Source organism: Mustela nivalis (genome assembly GCF_964662115.1).
Source record: "Mustela nivalis genome assembly, chromosome: 16".
NCBI lineage: Eukaryota > Metazoa > Chordata > Mammalia > Carnivora > Mustelidae > Mustela > Mustela nivalis.
In genome coordinates this window covers 1,906,852-1,932,314 of record NC_139035.1, presented here as the reverse complement: position 1 = coordinate 1,932,314, position 25,463 = coordinate 1,906,852, and the positions used below count along the sequence as shown (strand labels likewise).

General features: G+C 42.0%; 2 protein-coding genes and 1 pseudogene across 13 annotated transcripts in view; 1 reads left to right on the top strand and 2 right to left on the bottom strand.

The window, feature by feature from the left end:
- FIRRM (FIGNL1 interacting regulator of recombination and mitosis) overlaps positions 1 to 11,638 on the bottom strand; it is a 55,577-nt gene extending 43,939 nt beyond the window's left edge. For 10 of the 11 annotated variants that reach the window (XR_014303887.1, XR_014303888.1, XR_014303889.1 and 7 more), the window contains exons 1-7: positions 11,426 to 11,638; positions 9,412 to 9,451; positions 7,760 to 7,848; positions 5,526 to 5,630; positions 4,887 to 5,027; positions 2,546 to 2,711; positions 990 to 1,074 (exon numbers count right to left, since the gene is read on the bottom strand). Coding sequence is in view for 1 of the 11 variants with exons in the window: in XM_082702660.1 (XP_082558786.1) it covers positions 990 to 1,074; positions 2,546 to 2,711; positions 4,887 to 5,027; positions 5,526 to 5,630; positions 7,760 to 7,848; positions 9,412 to 9,452; positions 11,427 to 11,536 (737 nt within the window). In the remaining 10 variants the exon portion in view is untranslated. Of the gene's footprint in view, positions 1 to 989; positions 1,075 to 2,545; positions 2,712 to 4,886; positions 5,028 to 5,525; positions 5,631 to 7,759; positions 7,849 to 9,411; positions 9,453 to 11,425 lie in introns of all 11 variants that reach the window. The other variant, XM_082702660.1, reaches the window with a different exon arrangement.
- Positions 11,639 to 11,708: 70 nt separating this feature from the next.
- Positions 11,709 to 14,032, top strand: METTL18 (methyltransferase 18, RPL3 N3(tau)-histidine). The gene is made up of 2 exons (XM_082702779.1): positions 11,709 to 11,947; positions 12,661 to 14,032. Exon 2 carries the CDS (start codon positions 12,867 to 12,869, stop codon positions 13,977 to 13,979), a length of 1,113 nt encoding a protein of 370 aa, XP_082558905.1. The 5' UTR covers positions 11,709 to 11,947; positions 12,661 to 12,866; the 3' UTR covers positions 13,980 to 14,032.
- A 2,920-nt stretch (positions 14,033 to 16,952) lies between these two features.
- LOC309850538 (large ribosomal subunit protein uL23 pseudogene) lies at positions 16,953 to 17,492 on the bottom strand (annotated as a pseudogene). The gene has a single exon. The product of its transcript is annotated as a large ribosomal subunit protein uL23 pseudogene (transcript).
- Positions 17,493 to 25,463: the final 7,971 nt, after the last annotated feature.

Here is a 25,463-nt window from a genome sequence, read left to right as displayed (position 1 = left end):
TAGGGAGCCTGTTTCCTCTTCTCTCTCTGCCTGCCTCTCTGCCTACTTGTGATCTCTGTCTGTCAAATAAATAAATAAAATCTTTAGAAAAAAAAAAAGTGATTTCAGAATAGATTCAAGCACATGCAGACTGGCTCTGGATTGACACTTTAAGCCTCTCCACTATTACTTATTGGCAAGTTAATGATTTCCGGCAGTGCAAGAAAAGCATCTAACATCTAAAAATATTACACTGACCTTTACTTTTTATGCATGTGTATAAAGCAGAGGTTCTTAGCCATTTTTTAATACCTCAAATCCAACTTCTCCCACCCCCAGGAATCTGATAAACACTATGGGCACTCTCCCTGGTAACCTTTCAAAATGCTCTAGCTAAAATTACTTTATAAATGGAATTAAACTTGAACAACTCAAAGGCATATAATAAAGGGATTATATTCAGCTCTAATTATAACTATTTATCTACACCTGGAAATAAAATACCTTGTGGGTTAAATAACAGTAGCAGAAGGCAATTTCAGAAGTACTTGTGGGAGGCAAACCATAAAAGACTCTTAACCCTAGGGAACAAACTGAGGGTTGCTAGAGGGGAGGCAGGTGGGGGATGGGCTAAATGGTGACAGGCATTAAGGAGGGCACTTGTTATGAGCATTGGGCATCATGCAAGGGAAAAACCACTAAATTCTACCTCTGAAATGAGTAATACACTGTATGTTAACAGACTTGAGTTTAAATACTATCTTGAAAAAGAAAAAAAGTATTAGTAACAAAGTAGAACTTTTTAAGTTTTAGAAGTAGCAGATTAAAGAGGCCCAGTTTGGTTCGGGAGCTCTGTGTACAGTATCTTGATTAATCAAGACAGCAGTGTCAGTAAACATTATTTATACACACCATACAAAATGTTTTAAATGCAATCTACAAAACTTAGGAATAATTAAGATTTGGGATATGGAAAATATGTTACAAAAAAATAAAGAAAGAAAACTTACTTAATTATAAATTTCCAAGTATTGGCATGAAACGCATGGTCCATACTGGAAATAACAGAGCAGATATCCAACAATGAATGAATAACTACAAAAAAAGATAACAGAACTCTTAGGACATTCAAATGTCATGCAGGGGAGTTTCTCCTATATTTAAAACTATCTACTGATCAATTTTGACATCTGTTAAAGTAGGTAATACAGTTAGAAAAAAAACTTTCAAAGTAATTTTTTAAAAAATAAGTGTCGTACTTTTGATTTATGATTTTTACAAACTACAGAAAATTAATTTTTGATATTTTCACCTACCTAAATAAAACTAAATGACCTAAATTAACTGAAATGTTCAGTAGAATAAAAGTTGTACCCTATTATAATCGAAATATTCTGTAGCTATTCCAATCCAAAATGACAAAATAAACTGCAAAGGAAATACCAAACAAGGAATTAGAGCAAATTTGCAGTATTAATGAAAGGCTTCTCCTCTTTCATTTTATTTGAAAAAATGGCCAGTGACTTCCCCTTCTGAATCCACAGTTCCGCTCCATATTGCTCTGGGGCTTAGCTGTATGACATGCGCTGGTCAGTAGGATAACAATAACTACAAGGTCAGCAAAGAGCTAAAAGCGCCTGCACACTGGGGCTTGCCCTCTCCTGATGATGACCCTGAGGCTGTCGTCAGGTGACCAAACCCAGGCTAGTCTCTGGATGATGTGCCACATGTGGCCAGCTCAGTGCTTCTGCCTCTGCCAGCAGCCAGATGTGAACGTAGTTACTGCAAAAACGCGAATGAGCAAGCCAGTTGTACCATGTGGACCAGAGAAAGCTGTCCCAGCTGAGCCCAACCTAAACTGCTGACTCACAGAATCATGGATAAATAAAGCAGTAGTTATTAGAACCTAATAGATTTGGGGGTGTTTTTTTTTTTTTTTAACAGATCAAGAGGTACCTGGTATACTGCACAAAGTCAACTTAATTCTTTATACAGAAGCTATCAATGAAATCTTTGTCCTTATACATTACTGTTCTTCAAACTTTGGGTTATAATGCATTGCTGAGTGATAAAATTATGAAGCAGCAATCAGCAATTCTTTAAAAATGAAACAGTATGACGGAGTACATTACAGGTAAAACAGGTATTATTTTACATATAATAAATAAATGTGGTGTATACAGACACAGACACATTCACAAACATACCCATACACTTCATTTCTTACTGAACTAAGGTTTAAAAACTCTGAAAGCTCCTGCCTCAGAATCTGGACTACTTTAGAAGGTATAAAGTTGCATGACTTTTTTGGTTAATCACTGTGGAAAAAATCACATATGGTGAATATTAACTGAATATACAAATTTATGTTAAGGCATAACATGTCAATTTTATAAATTCTAAAATTTGGAAGATTAAAAATATATCAGGTAGAACTTAAATTTTTTTTTATACATGATGAATAAAATACCACGAAGCATTAGAAATAATGTTGGGTTCAATAATTAATGGATATATAGTTTAGTCAGCATATGTCACATATTAAGTAGGAAGTGTTCTCACTTACCTATTACCATATTCAAAATATCAGCATTTTCATCTATTAAAGGGTCCATGCAAACCATATCCAGGAGTTCCATTAGCTGCTTTTGAAGACAATAGGCCTCCTTGAAAAGAGCCTGGAGAAGATCTGAAACTAGGTGTAAATGCCCAGAATAGACAGATTCACTATCCTGATCACAAATAAAAATGAGAGAATTAGCAAATCATAAAAAAAGCTCAAGAGCCAAGTTTACTTTAACTCATTCCATTACTGCACGTAACTTTAGTGCTTTCTCCTGAATTACATATTTACTCATTAAACAAATGTTTAGTGACCATCCGTTATGTATCGTGTACTCCAAGAAACACAGACACGTATAAAGCATGATCTCTGACTTCCCAGACCTTGGAAATATAGAACTAAAAGCGAGATACATAACGTTCGGTCAGTACCTGACATTTAGCACCCTATCACCAAAGAGAAGCATTCGTTAAACCAGTGATTTGATTCACCCAATGAAGACCAGTATCAAAACCACCTGTGACCCACAAATCCTATGCCAGCTTTAAGCTTATGCCAGCATAAAGCTTTAAAGCTGCCTCAGGAATGTAGCCTCAGGAATGTAGACACAAAAGGGCTGGTGTCCTTTTGTAGGCACCTAGTCCTTAAGGAATTCATCTGATCCAACAATACCACGACAGAACAATTTCAGGATTCCCGTGACTCAACACAAATCTGTGTCTCTTCTTTCTTTATAGAAAGGAAAAACAATAAAACAACAAAAACAAAACCACAAAAGCCCCCCCACCTTTTTTTTACATCTTAGATCCTGCTTGGACATTTCATTCAATTTATTGGAATGCTTTTTGAAATACCGCATTACCATTACAATACAGAATGGTATAATACAGACTCGCACTTCAATTACCAGTCTAACAGCATCAGAAAAAGTCATAGCATGAAATATATATAGAATCTAAGGCTCTCCAATTATTCAAGTGTTTTCAACTTAAAAAACATTGTAAAAAACTCAAAAGATGTTGCTAGGTTTACTGAGTGCTTCTGACAGTGTAAAAATAAGACATAAAATAACACCAGTTACAACCATTAGGACTCACAATCATTTAAACAAAAGGACTGAAAAGAGTTGTATGACTTAATTGTCCAGAATTTGTAAAATTCCTTGTTTCCCAATAAAATATTTCTAAACCACGCATATTATCTAAAGCAGCTTTCCAGTGTGTCAACACGCGTGCTCTCTTGGCTAGTTGTTTGCTAAAAATTAGCAGGAATCGCTTTTTTCCTCCACTATCATCTGGCAAAGATATAAAACCAAACTCCTTAACTCCGTCTGCCAGCTAGGCTACCCCCTACTGGACTGTGTAAGACATAAATCCAGCAGGACGATGGGACTATTTCCTAACTGCACATGAGAAAAGGCATACCCATGCCTCAAATTGAACTTCCCTGAATACGCACAGAAAGAATCCTTCAGAAAACTGACTTTCACAGTGGGGAAAAAAAGCAGCAGAGTGTTCTTTCTACAAGTAAACAATTTCAGTCACTGAGAACTGGTAGAAAAGAAGCCTTTCTAAAAAGTCTTAGTCTCCTTTTTCAACTAGTTGGTGGCCAACCTGGAACAGTTGTAGTTCGTGAGTATATTGTAAAGCCAAACTTTTATGATTTGTGTATTAATACAAATCATATTTTTGTGAGTCCATCTACTCTATGGATTTCTTACAAAAGCCCATTTTTAATCACTTCCTTATAACCACTTATTTTCATACAAATATTTACATACAGGCACACCTCAGAAATATCTCCGGTTCAACTGCAGACTACTGCAATAAAATGAGTTAAACAAAGTTTGTTTTCCCAGTGCATATAAAACTTATGTTTGTATTACTCTGCAGTTTGTTAAGTGTGCAAAAGCATTGTGTTGAAAAAAAGTGTATATACCCTAACAAAAAATATTTGTTGCTAAAAAATACTAACCAGCATCTGAGCTTTCAGCAAGTCATAATCACTGATCACAGACCCCCATGACAAATAATGAAAATGTTTGAAATATTTCCAAAATTACCAGAATGTGATGAAGAGATATGAAATAAGCAAATGTTATTGGAAAAAATGGCACTAATAGACTTGCTGGACACAGGATTGCCACAAGCCTATGACTTGTAAAAAACAGTGTCTGCAAAGTGCAATAAAACTAAGTGTGCCTGTATGTGGTTCTTTGTTCCATGGAGAAGTCTACTCCAGTAATACAGGCTAATATGTAAAATCTTATGTCCAACACTATTTTCCTCAGCCCTTTTGCCTGTGGATTTCAGGCCATTTAAAGTGTACTTAGACTCATACTCACCTTACAATGTACAAATGTACTTTTGATTACATGTAGGACTGAGGAAGGAAGACTATGAATGTTTTCTAGAATGATGGAGTCCTGAGTGGCACAGACATGCTGAACACAACCTGTAAGAGCTGCTAAGAGCTGCACCATTGTCTGGAAATAAGGAGAGAAATTTCATTCACACTATGTTTTTGTTCACAAACATAAAAAGTATCAGACATGCTGGGTACTAGGGATATAGCAGTGAACAACACGGATCCTGTATTCCTCCTTCACTGAACTTTAGTCTATCAGAACTACAAAAATTGGAACAACTGGCCAGCCATTTGGTTTTTTAAAAAGTCAGAATCCTAACCCACACATCAAAGCGTATGGCAGGTGTTCTACGTACAAGTTTTGAAATTATAGGTAAGAAATTATAGGTAAGGCAATTATAGGTAAGACTTGTTGTCTTATATAAGTTTGGTGTTTACTCAGCATGAAAATGTATAAAAAAATACAACTTTTTTTGCATTCTTATCTGTAAGTCTATAAATTTAATTCTAGCACTGGGCCACTACATAAAGGATATATAGCTAATTAATATCAGTATAAAAATTCTTACACTGTTCAAGATCTTCCCCCATACCCTTTCTAATAAATTTCACATACCTGTAAAATATTCCTTAGAGTGGTCTGGATTTCTAAATTATGGCTTGACAGTCCTCTGGCTTGACTGGTTAACTCGTACATCATGTCATCAAATAATTTCACAGTCTGTGAAAAGCAAACATGTTAAAGAGGGGTAACAGAAAACACAAGAAAGGGAAGACATATCTTTTTTTTTTTTTTTTAAGATTTTATTTATTTATTTGACAGAGAGAGATCACAAGTAGGCAGAGAGGCAGGCAGAGAGAGAGAGAGAGGAGGAAGCAGACTCCCCGCCAAGCAGAGAGCCCAATGCGGGACTCGATCCCAGGACCCCGAGATCATGACCCGAGCCGAAGGCAGGGGCTTAACCCACTGAGTCACTGAGTCACCCAGGCACCCAGAAGACATATCTTTTTTTTTTTTTTTTTTCTTTTTCTTTTTTCTCCCCACCGCCCCCAGAAGACATATCTTTAAGGAAAAAAAAAAAAAAATCAGACTTTTTTTTATTAGTAATAGCCATGCAATATTATCTAGCTTAACACCCGTATTTAATAAACAATGCCTATGTTATATAAAAATAGTTATATAAACAATCTTTTAAAAGCTTCAGACAGAAATTGATTTGTTTTCCATTTCTGTGGTTTGAATCTATTTAATAACATCCATGTAAAAATCACTCCAAGTTCATTTTTTGGTGCCATAACAAAGGTGAGTGCTACCCTAAACAATAAAGGTTGATGGTCTCAACCAATCGATGTTCACATGGATATTTATAAGGGTATTTTCCAGGGGTGATGATGAATTTGTGTTGAATTACCTATTCACTTGCATTTTAACCAACTTCCTGTTTTGAACAACTAAAAATACCATTTCTGGGGTAGGGGTACTATATGTGACCTTAGAACTAAGTTTTTTTGGGTTTTTTTAAATGTTGTGATTAGTCATCATTAGCTTTTGACAAACTGTTCCCAGATTCATTGTTTACCTATAACATTCAGTGCTCCATGCAATACGTGCTCTCCTTAATATCCACCACAGGACCAACCCATCCCCCACACCCTCTCCTCTAAAACCCTCAGTTTGTTTCTCAGAGTCCACCGTCTCTCATAAGAACTAAGTTTTTTGTTTTTTTTTTTTTTTGGTCTGCGAAGTTAGCTACCCTAAGATCTCAATACTCAGATTTTTCTAAACAATTTAAATGGCCTAAACATTGGAAGAATAACAACACAATGTAATCAAATAGGACAGTTTCCCAAAGACAAGCTAACATTCAACATCCTTATTTTAATCTATGTAACAGCCGGATCTTCTTCTGATAGTCAAGAACAAATTCTAAGAAACTTTTAGATAGAGAACAGTAGAATGAATATGAGTAATAGAAATTTTGATGATTATCTGCTTCAAAGCTAAACTTGGAAATCATTTTAAAAAATGTTTTACTTTTGGCACCAAAATATCTTTAATTCTTTCAATTAAAAATAATGCCTGTGCTTTTCAGAGAAAAAGTGTACTATAAATATCTAAAAGGTAATAGGAAACGGAGTAAAAGGTAATAACATAGTTGGTGAACTTAATGTCTTCTCTTGGTTATTTGATTTTACCAACATTCCAGCCTTTTTTTATTCTAAGACTTCTTCAATAAAATTTGGCTCCAGGGGAGCCTAGGTAGCTCAGTGAGTTGAGTGTCAAACTCTTGGTTTCAGCTCAGGTCCTGATCTCAAGGTTGTGAGATCAAGTCCTGCATAGGTCTCCACACTCCCCAGGCAATCTGCTTGCGATTCTCTCTCCTTCTCCCTGTGCTCCTCCCCCATGCTCTCTCCTACCCTCTCTCTCTAAAATAAATACATAAATCTTTTTAAAAAATTGGCTCCAGTTTTCTAGACAATAAAATTTAATGATTATTAATAAACTCTACAGAGAAGATCTTAGCTAATTTCATCACTCATCCCAAATATTTATTGAACTGTCTTAAAATACAGAAGTACTTAAGATTACCTACAAATAATAAAATTCAATTAAAGGATCTATGCTACTTAAAATTATAATGCTTTTAATCACCTAATGATCACACTAACACCATTATGTTCTCACCTGAGATCTATTTCTTGCTAAATTATTTGTATATTGTATATCAAATAATCTGATACATTAAAAAATAAAGGAGCCAAAGTTAAGAATAAATGATTTAAAACTGAGAATAGATTTAAACAGCCTTTATAACACGTTGACTGATTAAGATGACAATAGTACTATACCTTTGGCAGCACTTGTGAGAAGAAAGTCTCTTCCAGTGTCAGGTGGTCCATATGAGGTAAAAACATTTCCACAATAATTTTCAGAATTTCTATAAAGCAAAATAGTAACATATTTCTAAGTCACGTGGGAGAACAAAGATCACCGCCACTTCCCCAAATGCAAGAATATGTAAGTACTACCAATCTGAAGCTTTGTAGTTTCAAAAATGCCATTTTCTATGTAGAAAAACTCTGTTTATTAAACATATTAAACTATGTTTATTAAAAGATTTTACTGGAACACATGGGTGGCTCAGTCAGGTGTCTGTTCAGGTCATGATCCTGGGACCCTGGGATGGAGCCCAGCATCAGGCTCCCTGCTCCTCTCTCTGCCTGCCACTACCTCTGCTTATATGCTCTCTCTCTCTCTGACAAATAAGTAAATAATCTTTTTTAAAAATTTATTACACACACACACACACACACACACACGAGCGGGGTGGGCAGGGAGGAGAGGGAGAGGAAGAGAAAGAAGCAGACTCCTCGTTGAGCAAGGAGACTGACACAGGATTCGATCCCTGGACCCTGAGATTATGACCTGAGCCAAAGGCAAACACTTAACCAACTGAGTCACCCAGGTACCCCTACACAGAGAAACCATTAAGTATCTAAATAAAATAATAACAAGAAAACAAACACTCAAAAAAATAATCTGTATGTCCACCCTTCGCGGACCACTTAAAGGATGTGGGTACATCTACTGAATAGAATTTGCTATCATTAAAATCATTATTAGAGATCATTTAAAACCATGAAAAAATATTCACAATACTCTAAGGTTAAATGATCAAGCTTCTAAAATAGTGTAATCCCAATCTCAATATAAACATGTACATACAAAGAACAGTAGCCTGGCAAGAACGTATAGAATCAAGATGAAAATGTTCTATACTAAAATCTTAACCATTTCAGATTAATGGATATTTCACTATCTGTTCTGATTTTCTGCATGTTTCAAATTTTCTACAAACAGTATGTATAAATATTCACTATAGAAAGATATACACACTTGATCTTAGCCAAAAGGCCGAGAAGCAATCACTGTAGAAATATATATATTGAGGATAAAAAAAAATCACTTAAAAAAACTAGACCCAACAGGCAACACAGATTGAAAATTATAAATATCCACAACCAAAGTGAAATATAAACAGAATAAGCTAACTCAAAATAAGAGTAAACTGTGGTCTGGTCTTTAATTCATCTCTTCTCCTAACTAAATAAGTAAATAAATAAGCCAAGCAAGATTAAAGAACACAAAGATGAGAAAGTCAACCTGAAAGCAGACTGCAAGTTAGGTTTTACGTGAGTCTAACCAGTTTAACAACCAACATTAAAAATTTCAATGTGCTTGTATTATTACATTAACCACAGTTAAGGCACCTATTCGAAATAAAATTTTAGTATATGTGCTGCCGAAGCGAGCACTCGAAATAAAATTTTAAAACTTTAAGTACTACTTGAAGGAATTTGGTCATTTTAAGCCACTGAAATTTAGAGGCTGTAACACTAACTACTAGAATACATTTAAAGGGAGTTTGAAACTGTACTGAGATATGCAGGACTCAGACTTTAATGGCATCAAAGTAAACAATTAAGATAATTTTACTTACGAATATGTTCAATCCAATTGTCGGAATGCTGATACATAGAGTAAAAAATTAAGGAAGGTCACAGTATCACAGTAATAGAATATTCCCTGCTAAGAATAAATCTACAAAGCAGCCTTCTTGAAGCTCAGGCAATGAGCAGTAAGAAATTGAAATTAAATTCCAATTACTGGCTTAATTTTACTTTTAAAAATCTAATGTTCTTAGGTAAACAAACTATAATATAATGAAAATACTTCAAGGAAATACTTTCAAAACTGAGCAGGGACAAAACTGTCTTTTCAAACTATGTGTAGTTGACATGCTTTTGACAGAGGAACAGTACTATATAATACGCCAGAGATTTCTGTTTCTAAAACAGAAAAGGAATTTCTCCCTCCTCTGAACCTCTCCGGTATTTTATCTGCACCTGTATTAAGTCACTCAACATGTTCTTTTCATGTTCCTTGTGTGACTCTTAAAAAGCTCGTCAGACTGAAATTCTCCTGCACATAGCAGACACTTATAAACCTGACAGTAAGTTTTCCTATGTCCGTTACAAAAGTTGCGGTAATCCCACTATGAAGTGTACACTTGTACACCATGAAAAATTATTAGAAATTCTTACTGTAAAAGAAGTATTAAAGGATGTGTCAGCAAGAAAAATGAACAGATTATAACTCCAGAACACTAACACGAGAACGGATTCTTCTGACATCTTACTTTGCACAGACTAATTTTACAGCAGCAATCAAAATGAGGTACAGTCATTAACTCATTTCACTTAGTTCAATAGGGTTGAATTTGTCTTACAGAAAAATCTCAGCAAAGGTCAAAAAAAACTCTAGTCCCTTCCAAAATTAAACCTCATTTATGATTATGCAGACATGCAGGTAAAAACTAGAAAAGAATATGTAAAATGCAAAATATGCAAATAACGTTTGGGTGATGTGCTTGTAATTAAAAACTCATCCTGGGTGCCTGAGTCGCGGAGCGTCTGCCTTCAGCGGAGATCGTGATCCCAGGGAGCTGGGACGGAGCCCCGCCTCGGGCTCCCTGCTCTGCGGGAGTCTGCTTCTCTCTCTCCCTCTCCCCTGCTTTTGTTCCCTCTCTCGCTTTGTCTCTTTCCGTCAAATAACAAATAAAATCTTAGGGGGAAAAAAATAAAGACGAAAGACAAGACTGGGGGAAGACGAGGTTTAGGTTGTCCTGCAGGTGACATCCTGCAGAACCGAGCGAGCACGCGGACCTGCAGCTACTGAAGGCCCCGTGGCCTGAAGCGCAAAGAGGACCCGCGCTCCGCCGCGTGTGGCCCGGACCGCTGCCCAGCAGGTTCGGGGCGGCGGACGGGCTTTCCCAGTCCGGCGTCGAGGACCCGGCTCCGAACCCGCACCGCGGCTAAGAAACGCTTCTGCAGCTCGGCGGGGCCGCGCCCACGCGACGCGAGAACGTGTCCCCGAGGCGGCGCGCGTCTGCCCGCGGCTGGGAGCATCCGAGGCTCCCCGGACCGAAGGCGGCTCTTCCTTCACGCGCAGCTCCGTGCTGAAGGCGGGCCCCCGGCTGGCGGCCTCCAGGCGCCCACAGCGAGACTAACCGGGCGGCCAGCCCCGGACGCGGCGGGCGAGCCTCGGCGCGGGGGGGAGCCCCGCACGTCTGCGCGCGTCGGTGCCCGCAGCGCTGCAGCGTCCTGGCGGGCAGGGCCCGTCTGCCCCGCACTCAGCGGACCGGCCAGGCCCGGGCAGCCGCGCCCCGCGCTCCCCGGCGAAGGCGTCCGCCCCGACCGCACGCAGAGGACTCAGCGGCACAGGGAGTGGAGGAGACGCCACAGGCTCGGCCCCGCCGGGCGGCCGCCGGCGCGAACCCGCCCGCGCTCCCGGCGCCCTCCTCGGCCTCGGCGGCTCCTCGCCCTCCCGCGCCCACCCGCGCCCAGCGAGGGTTCAGACCTCAGAAGCGCGGCCCGCCCGGCCGCCAGCGCGCCGCGGCCGGAGCGAAGCCGCGAGCCCCCCCCCTCCGTGGGACGGGAGCCCGGGAAGGATATGAGGAGCCGCGGCAGGACGGACGGCAGCTCGCGGCGGCACAGCTCCTCCGACCAGCTCCTCAACTCCTCCAGCGGCGCGGCGCTCCCCGGCGCCGCGCGCCCCTCCGACATGCCTCGCCCGCGCGCAGCTTCGAGCCGCCCGCCACCGCCCAGGCCGGAAGCTCCCGGCAGGCCTTGCGAGCCCTCGCCGACGCCGGGACCATAGAGAGGGGGCGGGCGGCGCTCCCGGGGCGCTGGAGCCGCGCCTGATTGGCCCGCGGAGGACTCGCCTCACCCGTGCGCGCTCCGCCTCCCGAGGGAGGGCCCCGCGGAGCGCGCGGACTCTCGGTGCCGGTGCCGAGACCTTCCCGGCCGCGAGCGTTCTCAGGGCCGGTGGCTGACGCGCTGCCCTGACGCACTTTGGGGGCTGCAGGCGGAACCCCCGACTGGCTACCGCCTCTTCCCTGCGACTTCTGGGCTCCCGGGCGACCTGGGTCTTGAGGCCGGAAACGAATCCGAGCCCCGGGGCGCGGGGAGAAGCAGGCACGTGCGGTGGCCCCCGGGTCGCTCCGCTGTCCTGACGGGACGCCGCCGCCGGCCGGGCTGGGCTGCAGCGGGCGGCGCCGACGCGTCCCGCGGGGCTGGTGCCGCCCGCAGCCTCGGGGAAGTGGCTCCGCGGGCAGCGACTCTCCGGTCGGGCCGCGTCTGGTTTCTCCGGAGCCAAACCGGCCTTCGCGGGCGGCTCCCGAGTCCTCCCGCTGCGGGCGTCGGCGCTGCGGGGCTTCGCCGGGCGCGAGGCCGGGGTCGCGGGCGGCGGACGCGCACCCGCGCGGGGTCGAAGCGGCGCGAAGTGCGGCGATCGCGCCGCTTCCGGAGGTCGGGCGTCGCGGCGGGATGGCGGCGGGGAGGACGCAGCCGGGCCTGGCCTTCCCGCGCGGCCGCTGTGGGCTTTCGCGTTCGTGCGAGGCGCCGCCCCGCGGTGCTCTCGTCTGTGACGCCTGAGGAGGGTTTCCCTTTGCGTCCGGCTCCCTTCGCCGCCTTTACAGAAAAGCTGCGGGGGGGGGGGTAATGTTATGTTTTAATGAAATATGTCATTTTACCTTTTTTTAAGAAACCTCTATTTTATTTATTTTTAAATAAGCTCCGTGCTCGATGTGGGGCTTGAACTCCAAGATCGAGGCACGTGCTCGACCAACTGGCCCCCCAGGTGCCCCTCGTTTTACTCTTTAGTAACAATTTTCTTTTTTTTCCTCCAGAGCTAATTTGAAAGGAGAGAGACGACCTCTACAAAGGCGTGTGGAAGCCTCTCTCAGTCTGTAACTGTGTGCAAGCAGCGAAGGGAAAGTTGGTCCCCAACAGAACTAACGAAAATTGAAGCAGGTTTATGTGTGTGTCATCGGCTCTACCCAGAAGTCGAAGAATCCTCCTTTGAATTGAAGGGCTGTGTGCCTCTCCTGAGAGGATGACTTTTCAGTTTAATTTTACTATCGAAAACCATCTGGAAAATGAATCCACACCCCCTGGAGATGGAGCTTTGGCCCTGGATTCCTCCGAAGAGTCTTCAGTCTCAGAGAGTAAAAAAGGTCGACATAGGGACAGAAGACGTCCTGCAGAACAGCTTGAGTGGCCTCAGAATCATTTGTTGGAGCATAAGCCAGTGGGCAGCGCAGCTCCCTCTCAAGACACAGACGGCTCAGTCAGGGCAGCAAACAGCTCACGTAACCTGGAGCCCCATGAAAACCATCGCTGCATGAGAGTGGCCAAAGAGCATCCTATGCCCGAAGATGTAACAAAAGTGCTAGAAAACAAAGTCGTCGAAACATTACCAGGTCCCCAACATGTTAATGTATCCGTCGTGAAAACTGTCTTGTTGAAAGAGAACGTCCCTGGAGAAAACATAGTGTCACAAAGCATTTCTTCTCACTCTGATCTGATTTCAGGGGTTTATGAAGGAGGCTTAAAAATCTGGGAATGTACCTTTGACCTACTGGCTTATTTCACAAAGGCCCAAGTAAAATTTGCTGGGAAGAAAGTGTTGGATCTTGGCTGTGGATCTGGGTTGCTCGGTATAGCGGCATTCAAGGGAGGGGCCCGAGAAATTCATTTTCAAGATTATAACAGTACGGTGATTGATGAAGTAACCATACCTAACGTAGTGGCTAACTTCACTGTGGAAGATGAAGGAAATGACGTCAACGAACCCGATGTGAAACGACAGAGGAAATCAAAAATAGCACAAGAATTATGTAAATGCCGGTTCTTTTCAGGGGAATGGTCTGAGTTTTGTAAGCTAGTACTAAGTAGTGAGAACTTCTTTGAAAAATATGATCTCATTCTCACCTCAGAAACCATTTACAATCCAGATTATTACAGTACTTTGCACCAGACATTCCTTGGATTGTTAGATAAGAATGGACGGGTGCTTTTAGCAAGCAAAGCACATTATTTTGGTGTAGGTGGAGGCACTTACCTCTTTCAGAAGTTCATAGAAGAAAGGAATGTATTTGAGACCAGAACACTTGAAATAATTGATGAAGGACTAAAGAGATTCCTAATTGAAATGACTTTTAAGTAACTGATTTATTGTCCACCAAGTGTCCTAAGTGAAATAAACAGCATAGCCAAAAACTTGTTTCAAATATTTGATTTCTGCTTTGCTGTTATTTTTTTAATTATGATGTTTGTTTATCCAAGTAATATACCAGCTATATTAATAACATGTACTTGCTAGGGAAGACTGAATAAACAATGTCCTGAGCATTTGATGAGATCTAGGTGATTATTTTGTGGGAACGTTTCCTGTTCTCTACCTTTATTTTATCTGGCCTTTCTACCACCTTTTTTTTTTTTTAAATTTTATTTATTTATTTGTCAGAGAGAGAGGAGCAAGAGCGAGCACAGGAAGACAGAGTGGCAGGCAGAGGCAGAGGGAGAAGCAGGCTCCCTGCCAAGCAAGGAGCCCTATATGGGACTCGATCCCAGGACGCTGGGATCATGACCTGAGCTGAAGGCAGCTGCTTAACCAACTGAGCCACCCAAGTGTCCCTCTACCACCTTTGACATTACATAAATTTGTTCTCAGGGAAACTTAACACTTCTTTCTTTCTTTTTCTTTTTTTTTAAAAGATGTTATGTATTTATTTCACAGAGAGAAAGTGAGCATAAGCAGGGTGAGTGGCAAAGGGAGAGTGAGAAGGAGGCTCCCCACGGACCAGGGATCCAATGCGGGCCTCTATACCAGGACTCTGGGATCATGACCTGAGCTGAAGGCAGATGCTTAACCAAATGAGCCACCCAGGTGCCCCACCACTTGGTATTTTTAGTTTGAACTTCTTCCAGTCTTCATTAGTTCCTGTTTACATGAAGTGCCTGTGGTCAGATGACCCTGCCATTAATATAAGGCCATACAGATGTATCACTAAATGGTACAAACCTAAATACTAGACTGAACACCTCAGGTAACTAGGAAAAAGTTTTTTATTTTTTGTATTCATTTATCTCCTATAAGAATAAGAATGCTGAGCACTTGAATTCACACAGATGAGAGAAATAAAGGGGAATCATGATAGTATAAAAGTTGCACAGAAAACCCAATAAAAAATAAACACTAGGGCACCTGGGGGGCTCAGTGGGTTAAGCCTCTGCCTTCAGCTCAGGTCATGATCTCAGGGTCCTGGGATCGAGCCCCGCTTCGGGCTCTCTGCTCAGCGGGGAGCCTGCTTTCTCCTCTCTCTGTGCCTGCCAGTCTGCCTACTTGTGCTCTCTGTCAAATAAATAAAATCTTTTAAAAAAAAAATTTAAAAAAAAACACTAAAAAAAATCCCACCAATTGATAACCTAAATTTTCACCTCAAGACACCAAAAAAAGACAAGCAAACTATCCCCAACAGAGGCAGAAAGAAGGAAATAAAGATTAAAGCAGAGGTCACCAAATCGAGAATAGAGGAACAATAGATAAATTGAACAAAACCCACAGTGGGGTCTTTGAAAAGATCAACACACTCGCCAAATCTTCAGCTAGACTTACCAAGAAAAGTATCAAATTATTAAAATCAGTAATGAAAGAGGGAGTAGTATTAGTGACCTTACAGAAATGCAACAGCTTTTAAGGAAATTACACGAGATTGTACTAAGTGAAAAGACACTGCGTTCAGGGGCCTGGAAGACAGCGTTGTTAATTCCGTAAATTGATCAGCAGATTGACCAGTCCCTAAGAAACCCTCAAGTCATTCACACATTTGTTATCTCTTGTCTCTTTCATGGTAATCACTGTGGGCTCCCATGCATTTGCAAATTACCTTTTACAACCTTAAAGGACACAAAAGCCAAGTGTTGAACTTTGGATCTCTTTACTCAGTGCTGAAGACAGATTTTGAAAATTAAAGTTTTTAATTTTTCTAAAAAAGATTTTATTTATTTATTAGAGAGAGGGAGACGTAGACTCCCTGCTAAGCAGAGAGCCCAATGTGGAGCTTGATCCCAGGATTCTGAGATCATGGCCTCAGCTGAAGGCAGGCGCTTAATGAAAGGAGCCACCCAGGTGCCCCTAAACTTAAAATTTGATAACTATGGATTCATATGGGAGAATATATGTGAAAAATAATGCAAAGAGATTTTGTATTCCCAATGGTGACATCTTGCGAAACTATGGTACAGTATGACAACTAGAAAATTGACATTGATATTGTCAAAATAGAAGAGTTGCATCAACACAGAGGTTCCTCTGTTGTCTTTTTTTTTTTTTTTTTTTTTTGGCTACACCCACTTTCCTCTCTGGTTCCTTCCTTTCCTAACCCCCTGGAAACTATAGCCCTGTTCATCTCTATAATTTGTCATTTAAAGCACGTCATACACAGGTGCCCCCATGGCACAGTCAGTTAAGCATCCAACTCTCGGTTTTGGCTCAGGTCGTGATTTCAAGGTGGTGAGATCAAGACACTGGTCGGGTTCCATTCCCTGCAGAGTCTGCCAAGGTTCCTCTCCTTCTCCACCCCAGCACCCCCATCCCACTCTCTCCTCTCTTGCTCTCTCTCTAAATCCTTAAAACATCCTTTAAAAAATAAATAAAAATTGGGGCCCTGGGTGGCTCAGTGGTTTAAGCCTCTGCCTTCAGCTCAGGTCATGATCTCAGGGTCCTGGGATCCAGGACCTGGAAGCAGGGAGCCTGCTTCCTCCTCTCTCTCTGCCTGCCTCTCTGCCTACTTGTGATCTCTCTCTGTCTATCAAATAAATAAATAAAAATCTTTTAAAAAATAAATAAAAATTAAAAATATGTCACCTTTTGGAATTTGCTTTATTTCAGTTAACATAATCTAATCATCTAATGTCATTGCATTTATCAATAGGTTGTTTCTTTTTTCTCTTTTTGTTGTTGGATAGTGTTAAAAAAAAAAAAAAACTTATGGTGCTTCTTGTTAACCCCTGTAGCCAAGGAGTAGGAGACCCTAGGGAAAAAGAATAGCCAAGGAAAATCCCAAATTCTGGGGAGCATAGATTCCTTACTAGTTAAATAGGAAAGAGGACAGAAAAAGGTTTTGATTCTTTTTTTTTTTTTATCATGAAAAAACTGTATTTAGATTTAGCCAGCTGGACTCAGTTTAGATGATCCCAATTTTGTTGGCAACATCCAAAGCATCATAGTCAGGGGCCAGCTGAACGTATGCCTTCTTCTCTCCATCAGGCCTGATTAAGGTGTTGACCTTGGCTACATCAATGTCATAGAGCTTCTTCACAGCCTGTTTGATCTGGTGCTTGTCGGCCTTGACATCCACCATGAACACGAGTGTGTTGTTGTCTTCTCTTTTCTTCACGGCTGACTCAGTAGTCAGGGGGAACCTGATGATGGCATAGTGGTCAAGCTTGTTTCTCCTGGGGGCGCTCTTTCGAGGGTATTGGGTTGCCTTCGGAGATGCAGAGTCTTGGGTCGTCGAAACGTAGGTGATGTGCGGATCTTTTTTTTTTTTTTTTTTTTGTGACTGTGGACGCCTTTCAGCACCGCTTTCTTGGCTTTCAAAGCCTTTGCTTTGGCTTCGGCTTTGGGAGGGGCAGGGGCTTCCTTCTTAGCTTTCGGCGCCATCTTCGTAAAAGGGTTGATTCTTTTTTTTTTAAAGATTTTATTTTTATTATTTATTTGACAGACAGATCACAAGTAGGCAGAAAGGCAGGCAGAGAGACACTCCATTCTAGGACCCTGGGATCATGACCTGAGCCGAAGGCAGAGGCTTTAACCACTAAGCCACCCAGGTGCCCCAAAGGTTTTGATTCTAATGTGAAAATGTTCACATTTGACATGCCTGAAGTTGGGATCTGCCTTCCTATTTATAGCTGTAGCATAATTGGAAGTAGTTTTTTTTCCCCTTCCTTGGAGGTACCTAAAACAATCATACAGCTTGGGCTCAATGAAATGTGCTCTTGACTGGGCATCAGTCAGGTAGGGACTTTTTATATAGCACCTTGCTTGATAGAACATTGTGAAGTATATATCACCCCACTTAGTAAGATTATAGTAGCTACCAGTTTTCAGCATTTACTGTATGCTGGGCAGAAGAGTTTTACATAGGCTAATACTTCATAACAGCCCTCGATTAGGTTATAATTGCTATCTGCACTTTATAGATAAAGAAGTTAAGACTCAAAGAAATTGGCGAATTGATCCCAGTCACACCCTCCCCTGGACCCAGAATCTGAATAGAAGTCTTTTTAAAAGCTTTTCTGTTTCCACCAGTCCAGTGGTCTTAACCTTACCAATGCCTGTCTTTCATTACAGATACTGCCTTTTTTTTTTAAAGATTTTTATTTATTTATTTGTCAGAGAGTGAGCGAGCGAGAGCGAGCACAGGCAGACAGAGTGGAAGGCAGAGTCAGAGGGAGAAGCAGGCTCCCTGCAGAGCAAGGAGCCCGATGTGGGACTCGATCCCAGGACGCTGGGACCATGACCTGAGCCGAAGGCAGCTGCCCAACCAACTGAGCCACCCAGGCGTCCCCAGATACTGCTTTAAAAAATATATATATTTTGTTTATTTTTTTGAGAGAGCAAGAGAGAGAGAGCGCACGAGATGGGGTGAGGCAGAGGGATAGGGAGAATAAGACTCCCCACTGAGCAGGGAGCCCGATGCAGGGGCTCGATCCTAGGATCCCCAGGATCATGACCTGAGCCGAAGGCACTTAACCGACGTAGCCACCCAGGAGCCCCATCACAATTATTTCTTAGCACCCTTATATTATTCTGGAATGGAAGTCATAGTTAAAGAAACTAATTACACCCAGCATCAATTATATTGGGGCACCTGGGCAGCTCAGTCTGACTTTGGCTCACGTCATGATCTCAGGTGCTGGGAGCCTTGAGCCCTGCATTGGGCTCCCTGCCCAGCGGGGAGTCTCTGTTTCTTTCTGCCCCTCCCCTGACTCGTGTGCACTTTCTCTTTCTCTCAAATAAATAAAATCTTTTTAAAAATTATATTGTATGTAAATCCCTAATGTATATGTAATCATATATGTCATATTCATGATACACATATGTATATTAAACTATAACGAAGAAAGTCACAAATAATTTTTATCTCATCAAGTCAGTGTTGACGTGTAGCAATAGAGAAGACATGTCGTGGTCAGATACTTCTACCTGGGCTATTATTACTTTCCCTTTCTCTCCTCTCTCTCTCCCTCTCTGTCCCTCTCTCTCCCTTTCTTTGGCCTCTCTCCCCCTCCTCCCCCCCCTGGATTGGATGAATAAATCTTAAAAAAAAAAAAAAAAGTAGGACCATCATCTACATCATCTATAGAGTAGGTTGTCAAAGGTTGTGCTTTCTCAGGATTAATACCCTATTGGAAAGAAACTATGTAAAAATTACAACAGTAACAAACAGCTTGGTAATCCAACTATTACTAAAGACAAGAGGGTATTTTACTCCCCGCTGCCAAGGAACAGGATAAGTGGCCAATAAAGTTACGATCTCCAAAACAGGTGATGAAGAGGATGCGGTAGGTAACCCTCTTCCATGGTGTTCACCAAAGGAATGGGGAAAGATGGGAAGGCTGGCCTTTCAGGGACATCTATCTTAGGCCTTTGCAGTAGAATCAGAAGTACTGGGTCAGGGAACCCCAAATGCCTCAGCCACGCTGCTGCTGGACTGTGTGGTGACTTTGTGCAAAGAAAAGGAAGTTCTCTCCTGCAGGCAGAGTGAGCCCCGCGAGCGGCAGCATGATGGGGCAAGCAGAACAGGGAGTTCTCAGCTCTGTTTGCCTCCTCGGCTCCTCTTGCTAGTCCAGTGGCTTAGTCCTGCAAACTTCCACAACTTTCCAACTGACGAGACATAGGAAAAGGGACAATAAGCTGAGGAGCATCAAGAAATTGATGCCACCAAAGGCAGAGAGATGGCACTGTGAGAGATGGGGTCTCCCAGCCCCGCTGCTGGGGGCCAGCCTCCAAGGTGAGCTGGAGTAAGGCCTTCACCATCTTATCACACAGCACGTGAACTTGAGGGAAACATTCGAACTGGGGGTTAGAGCTACAGAGGCAAGTGCTCCCATGTGGCCGCCCCCTCGGACACTGGACACTGTGGTATCGGTTATCAAGGGGACACTGAAGTCTGCTCCTATTCTCTGCCAGGAGTCTCTGAGGCTCTTGGGCTGTCCTGGCTGCTTAGCAGCTGCAGCACAGTTCTCAAAACCTCTTAACATATCCAGCTAGCCCTCTGCGATGCGTGTAGCTCAAGGAATTTCCTCAGCCCACTCTGTCATCTCCAACAGGCCTCCCCCATCAGCAAGGCCCAGCTCATGCTCCCAGTATAACAGACGCACACCATTCAACCGTCTCCTCATCGGAAGCTACAGAGGGAAAGTCAATACGCCTCAGGAACCGACCATAAACTCACCCACGCTAAGAAATTCATTTCGTCAAAGAGATACATAAGAAAAAATTATTATCCTTGCTCTCTTCATGGAAATCTAAGGCAGGAAAAGTCTAGGCTCATTCAAATTCTTTATTGGTGTCTAAACTATCCTAGAATTCAAAATTCTTCTAGGTCTCTGCTAAGTCTGGGCTAAATCACTTCTGGTGGATGTCTATGAACTTGATTCTGAAACTTGTCTTAAATAACATGAAAAGACTGTTTGGGGGCATTTTTGGGGAGAGAATTTGTGTGAAAAGATAGAAAAAAGCCCACAGACTCAAAACACCCCAGTTGGTCAGTGGCACCCCACATTCCCAGTAACCCATCTTTTAGGCCAGCTTTTCTGTTATCCAGCCTCCGTGTTTTGAGAATCTTCAGAGGGAGCTCCATTTTCAGTGATTGGTTTTTCTTTCCACAAATTGAACTCTGTTTCCTGTCTCCATTGCTGTTTTCACGCTTCTCCAGGATTTTTATAATAAGAACCAGAACAGATTCCCTGTTCTAAGGAAACTACCCCAGAGAAACATTTTCTAGGAAGAATGGCACAGATGTTTCTAATGCTCTCGGTTTTAGTTCCTTTAACAGGAAATGTGTTCAAACCTGTGTTTTAAACATTAAGCTACCATACTCATCCCTTTGTGACTGTTTTTCATTTTCCCACAGTGGGAAAAGATCTTATTCTGTGACCTCCCAACAAAATACTCCAGAAACTTTTCTTCCCTGTCTCCTATAGTCCTATTACTTTAGCATAAAGAGAGAGAACCTTAGTTAGAGGGAAAATCATTAGAGATTTTTATGTCTCTAGTAATTACAGTTTTCTATTATCTATTATTACCAAATAAGCATTTTGCTCAATTGCTTAAAAGTAAGTGACAAAGCCAAATGTCAGAGCCTGAATATAAATTATTTTACCCATAACTGGTCTAAAAAGACATCCTGGATAGGTTCACTATTTGCTGACATAAAACCATGCACTCAGAGATTTCTATCTCTTGGAAATATTTTAGGAGTAGGAAGAATTGAGCGTTCCCAGGTGCTAGCCCCTTCAGGTTGAATTTTCTCCAACACTTGTAAATCACACAGAATTCTGCCCTACTGAAAAGCCCAGGTGTGTTCTCATTCCAACAAGAATTCACAAAGTACTTACTTTGTGTGGAGAAGACAATCTGTGTCTTTAAAAATTTCTGTTAAAGAAATATAATACTTGTAATAAAAGTTTATTTTTGTGGGGTGTAGTAACTGAATGCACTCCTAGTTATACCTCATTTCTCCCAGATCTTTATAGAAATGATGTGATGAATAGACGGGTCCTCAAATATATTTAACATTTGTGTACCCCTTTTACTGTGACTTGTGCATTTCCTTTGTTAATCAAAGTATTTTATCAAATTTAATTTTTGAAGGCTCGGAGGTTAACTAACAGGAAACAGAACAATAGGGTAACTGATAGCTTTGGACCCAAGCCTCAGAAGAAGAGAGATGCAGACTCAGAAGAGTGGGGTTGGAAGTGCAGAGAACTTACTATCTGCCAAGCACATTCTTGGGTGCTGGGGCAGGAGACAACTCTGCATTTCTAACGAGCCTCAGGTGCTGCTGATGGTGCTGAACTTGGGTGGTCCCCTTAGAAACAGATCTCCAAATCATGGAGCTACATGACCTGCCAGATGTGGAGACATCTCAGAGAATGATGAAAGCTTCTAAAGCCATATTTTTCCTGTTAAAATTTGCCACCAATTAAAGTTTCTTTGAAACTTCATCTTACCAATCTAAATTATGTGTTCTGCAGGCACTTTTTTAAAAAAGGCATTCTTTTAAAATAATCTCACACAGTCCAGTATTTTAGTTTTAAATTGTATGACTGAGAATTAATATTTTTAAAGTGTGAGTTCAGTCTTTTAAAAAGCTATGCCCAAGGGGCGCCTGGGTGGCTCAGTGGGTTAAGCCTCTGCCTTCAGCTCAGGTCATGATCTCAGGGTCCTGGGATCAAGTCCTGCATCGGGCTCTCTGCTCAGCGGGGAGCCTGCTTCCCTCTCTCTCTCTCTCTGCCTGCCTCTCTGCCTACTTGTGATCTCTCTGTCAAATAAATAAATAAAATCTAAAAAAAAAAAAAAAAAAAAGCTACGCCCAAGATTCAAGGAAAACACCACCGTTCTTACCTGTGAAGCCGATACAGATCTCTGAGCACAAACCCTTGGGCTTCACTTGCACACGTACTGATCTGTCCATGATGTGTGTTTCGTGCAGGGGCTGATGGTGCTGTACTGCAAGCAACCAGGCTTAGGCTTGACTGGGAGCTTGATACGTCTATAAAGCTCTCAGGGAAAGCAACAGAAACCTTTCTGACATCGTCACTAGCAATGTAGAGTGTTTGGACTTTCTGTTGTTTCTTCGCCACCAGACACATCTCAGACTCAGCCACGCAGAGCAATGGTAAGCGTCCATGACAGGTTACGATGTGCTGGCGAGGCCCCTGGACTAGGAGTCAGACAGACGTGAGTCCTCGACCTGGCTCACACCCTCAGTGGGCACGCGCTTCATCAAAGGGCCAGGATCTCTCCCACACTCTCCTCTTCAGTTTATCCCACTGAGCTATGAGTTTTAAATGTAATATTGTATATTAAAGTTTCCTATGAATCTGTGACAGTCGCCTTATTTAAAACTGCTCTTTATTACAAAGCTGTCATCATCAAGACAGCACGGTACTGGCACAAAAACAGACACATAGATCAATGGAACAGAATAGAGAGCCCAGAAATAGACCCTCAACTCTATGGTCAACTAATCTTCGACAAAGCAGGAAAGAATGTCCAATGGAAAAAAGATAGCCTCTTAATAAATGGTGTTGGGAAAATTGGATGGCCACATGCAGAAAAATAAAATTGGACCATTTCCTTACATGACACACAAAAATAGACTCAAAGTGGATGAAGGACCTCAATGTGCGAAAGGAATCCATCAAAATCCTTGAGGAGAACACAGGCAGCAGCCTCTTCGACCTCAGCTGCAGCAACATCTTCCTAGGAACATCGCCAAAGGCAAGGGAAGCAAGGGCAAAAATGAACTATTGGGATTTCATCAAGATCAAAAGCTTTTGCACAGCAAAGGAAACAGTTAACAAAATCAAAAGACAACTGACAGAATGGGAGAAGATATTTGCAAACGACATATCAGATAAAGGACTAGTGTCCAAAATCTATAAAGAACTTAGCAAACTCAACACCCAAAGAACAAATAATCCAATCAAGAAATGGGCAGAGGACATGAACAGACATTTCTGCAAAGAAGACATCCAGATGGCCAACAGACACATGAAAAAGTGCTCCATATCACTCGGCATCAGGAAAATACAAATCAAAACCACAATGAGATATCACCTCACACCAGTCAGAATGACTAAAATCAACAAGTCAGGAAATGACAGATGCTGGCGAGGATGCGGAGAAAGGGGAACCCTCCTACACTGTTGGTGGGAATGCAAGCTGGTGCAACCACTCTGGAAAACAGCATGGAGGTTCCTCAAAATGTTGAAAATAGAACTGCCCTATGACCCAGCAATTGCACTACTGGGTATTTACCCTAAAGATACAAACGTAGTGATCCGAAGGGGCACGTGCACCCAAATGTTTATAGCAGCAATGTCCACAATAGCCAAACTATGGAAAGAACCTAGATGTCCATCAACAGATGAATGGATAAAGAAGATGTGGCATATATACACAATGGAATACTATGCAGCCATCAAAAGAAATGAAATCTTGCCATTTGCGACAACATGGATGGAACTAGAGCATATCATGCTTAGCGAAATAAGTCAAGCAGAGAAAGACAACTATCATATGATCTCCCTGATATGAGGAAGTGGTGATGCAACATGGGGGGTTAAGGGGGTAGGAGAAGAATAAATGAAACAAGATGGGATTGGGAGGGAGACAAACCATAAGTGACTCTTAATCTCACAAAAGAAACTGAGGGTTGCTGGGGGGAGGGGGGTTAGGAGAAGGGGGGTGGGGTTATGGGCATTGGGGAGGGTATGTGCTTTGGTGAGTGCTGTGAAGTGTGTAAACCTGGCGATTCACAGACCTGTACCCCTGGGGATAAAAATATATGTTTATAAAAAATTAAAAATTAAAAATTAACAAAAAACCTGCTCTTGATTCCCTTTTCTTCTCATACTTAACCAAAACAAATATTCCTAGTGTTACCACTGCCATTATTTAGTTCATGGTTTCCTTTGTTTCTCTCTAATCAAGGATTCCCCAGTTCACCCAAAGCAAACTCAACCACTGCTAACCTATTTGACCCACACCAGCGCGTAACATCTTCACAGCTCTCCAATTTCATTTCCTCTCTTCCTTGATTAACATCTTTCATGCCTTCCCAATTCTCAAAGACCATGATCTCCAACATGGGGGTATAAGACCCCAAACTGCAATGCAGGAAGAAATATTAGACCAAACACTTGTATTCATCTTTTATCTAAAACATAAGAAGAAATTAATTCTAGATTCATCTCCACAGCATAAGATGTACCAGGAGGTTCGTACCATCTCAGAGTACTCCCCTCACGACTTTCTCTGTCTTTATTTACATTACCTCTGGACCATAACGACCGTGCCTACAGAAAAGAGGACTCATGAATCCTTCATAAAGAAGGATAAAAGTGGGGTGACTATGGAAGACTTTCCTGGAGAAATTTTAAGAAAGACTTGTATTGGTACCACTAATTATTCCAAGGGCAGCCTGCTCCAACACACTTCTGGAGAAAGGTCTAAGTGCCTGAGAAAAGGGCCAGTGTCTTTTTATACTCTTTTACCTAAAAAATTTTAGTATCTCTATTTTCTCAAGGATAAAGTTCCAGTCACTTAGTCTGCATTCAAGACGCACCTAACGTAGCCAACACTGCTATTTCCATCCTGTCTCTACAACATCGTTATAGCTATGCCACTGAAAGCAATCTTTCGTTATCAGAAGTTACTCACCCCCTTATGACGGCATTGACTTCTTTCTCTCTCTCTTTGGATTTTAATTTTCCTTTCAGTTTTATTGAAACATTATTGGCATAAAGCACTAAACTGTGTTGTTTAAGGTGTGTAGTGTCGACTTGACTCACATACCTCGCAAAATGATTGTCACAAGCTTAGTTAACTTGCGTCATCTTATACAGAAAC

What these genes read in the sequence shown, in the direction of transcription:
- METTL18 (XM_082702779.1), top strand. Translation starts at nt 12,867, where the DNA reads ATGACTTTTCAGTTTAATTTTACTATCGAAAACCATCTGGAAAATGAA.